Genomic DNA, 1,709 nt, shown 5'->3' with positions numbered 1-1,709 from the left:
CCCCCCCCCCCCTCCAAAACAGAGGACACAGCCATCTAAAACAGTCTTTGCACTACTACTTTCCACGAGGTTTTTTGTCCTGTTGAGCATCCTTTGTATTCTGCGATCCCAAATATATTTATCTTGGTGTTGACCTGTTTAAAACAACTGTCATATCACCCTGCTAATTCAGATCATCTCATAAAGGCTATATATCCTGGTTTTCTTTTGTTTACTACCTATATTTAAAAGTTTACTAACAAAATTTTCATATCTTAGTCAAAACTTCTAGCTGAAACATGGCACGGTAGTGTGAAACCAGGCTCCACGGGACCTATTAAAACCAGCTACATTTTAAGGTCTCCCAAGTACAGCATTTTACTTGAAAATGTTCCCTATGAGCACCAAAAAACTGCAAAAAATTACCAGACTTACATGATTATTGTAGAAAAATCAAGATTTTTAACGTTCAATACTACAACCTCTATGAGATAAACCTACAGCTTTTTTTTCTCCCTCCCCGTTTTTATCTCCTTTTGAGACCTGTTTTGTACTGATTAGCCTCTACCTGACAGAAAAATCTGAATAGCCGCTCTGTTCTTTTGCCCATACATGAAGCTTTCTTCAAGGATGAAAACATTCTCTTGCCTGGTGTCTTAATTCACAGACAGAGGCTAGAAGCTGGATTTCAAACTTCAGACAATCATCTTCAAAAGACAACAGCCGCACAGCCCGTTACAGATAAGAAGCTCAGTGCAGCTTCCCCAATTTAAGCATGAGTGCGCATAGGTGATACTCATGACGGATGTGTACATGAAGTGTAACACAAAATTATTTTTTCCAGGAGAGAGAAACTGTGCAAGCATAGAAGAAACACGAGGCCAGCATATTTAAATCTGAAAAGCAAATCTCAGAAAATGTGAGTAAACACAAACAATTTAAGCAGCCTGCAGTCAGGAAAGAGCTTGTACTACCTTTGATGACTGCATGCGTTGCACACATTTTGAGAACTCACTCTTACCGTTGCACACAGAAAGAAAACCACTGCCGAGCATCTGTACCACGTTCTTCCCACAGAGAGACACGCGCTAAATTAGCTAAATGGGAAGTTTCAATTCCTACTGTCTCAGGGACCTGAGAGAAAGAAACTGGAAGGAGTCGCTCAGCCCGGAGAGACACAGAAGCACGCTCTGCCTCCAGTCTGGGATGAACACCCGCACAGATGCGAACGCACGCATGCATCACCGCTGGGAAAGATCCACTCGAGGAACACTCCCGGGAAGGACTTCGCGCTTTCCCACGCTCCGTATTAACAAAACTGAGCAGAGGGACCTGTGCCAACGAATGCATTCCGATTAACGACTTGGAAGAAAAGGCAGCCATCAGCAGCGAGAGTTAGAATGAATACGCCAATTAAGGGGCGTGCGGTGAAGCCAGTAAATGGAAATCCGACGTCCACAGTAATGTGCCTCTTACTGAGTACGGCCAGGCCTCTCTAAGCAGGCTCCAAGAACAGATACTGCATTTTAATACCTTAATCGATACAGGTGTCATCCAGAGGTCTTGGCCCCAGTTCAGGAAAAGATCCATAGCAGACAATAAATGGGTCTATCCTCCGCTCGCCTCGCAGGCAAGGCAAGTGGTAGCAGATAGGTATACAGAGGTTTTGTTTCAGAAACAGCAATAGCTGAGCTGCCACCCTCATCCACTGTCTCGCCCACCTCTTTCCC

The 1,709-nt window shown here is 44.1% G+C and overlaps 1 protein-coding gene across 5 annotated transcripts in view; it reads right to left on the bottom strand.

Moving 5' to 3' along the window:
* The window catches only part of IL31RA (interleukin 31 receptor A), a 33,801-nt gene extending 32,515 nt beyond the window's left edge, over nucleotides 1–1,286 (bottom strand). For 2 of the 5 annotated variants that reach the window (XM_035903711.1, XM_009648259.2), the window contains exon 1: nucleotides 1,001–1,198. Coding sequence is in view for 1 of the 5 variants with exons in the window: in XM_035903710.1 (XP_035759603.1) it covers nucleotides 1,114–1,221 (108 nt within the window). In the remaining 4 variants the exon portion in view is untranslated. Of the gene's footprint in view, nucleotides 1–1,000 lie in introns of all 5 variants that reach the window. The other 3 variants (XM_035903713.1, XM_035903710.1, XM_035903714.1) reach the window with 3 other exon arrangements.
* Nucleotides 1,287–1,709: the final 423 nt, after the last annotated feature.

The sequence above is a fragment of the Egretta garzetta genome, unplaced genomic scaffold, assembly GCF_000687185.1.
Source record: "Egretta garzetta isolate BGI_Z169 unplaced genomic scaffold, ASM68718v1 scaffold471, whole genome shotgun sequence".
Taxonomy (NCBI): domain Eukaryota; kingdom Metazoa; phylum Chordata; class Aves; order Pelecaniformes; family Ardeidae; genus Egretta; species Egretta garzetta.
Note: the sequence above shows the minus strand (reverse complement) of the source record. Positions and strands in the feature narration are given on the sequence as shown.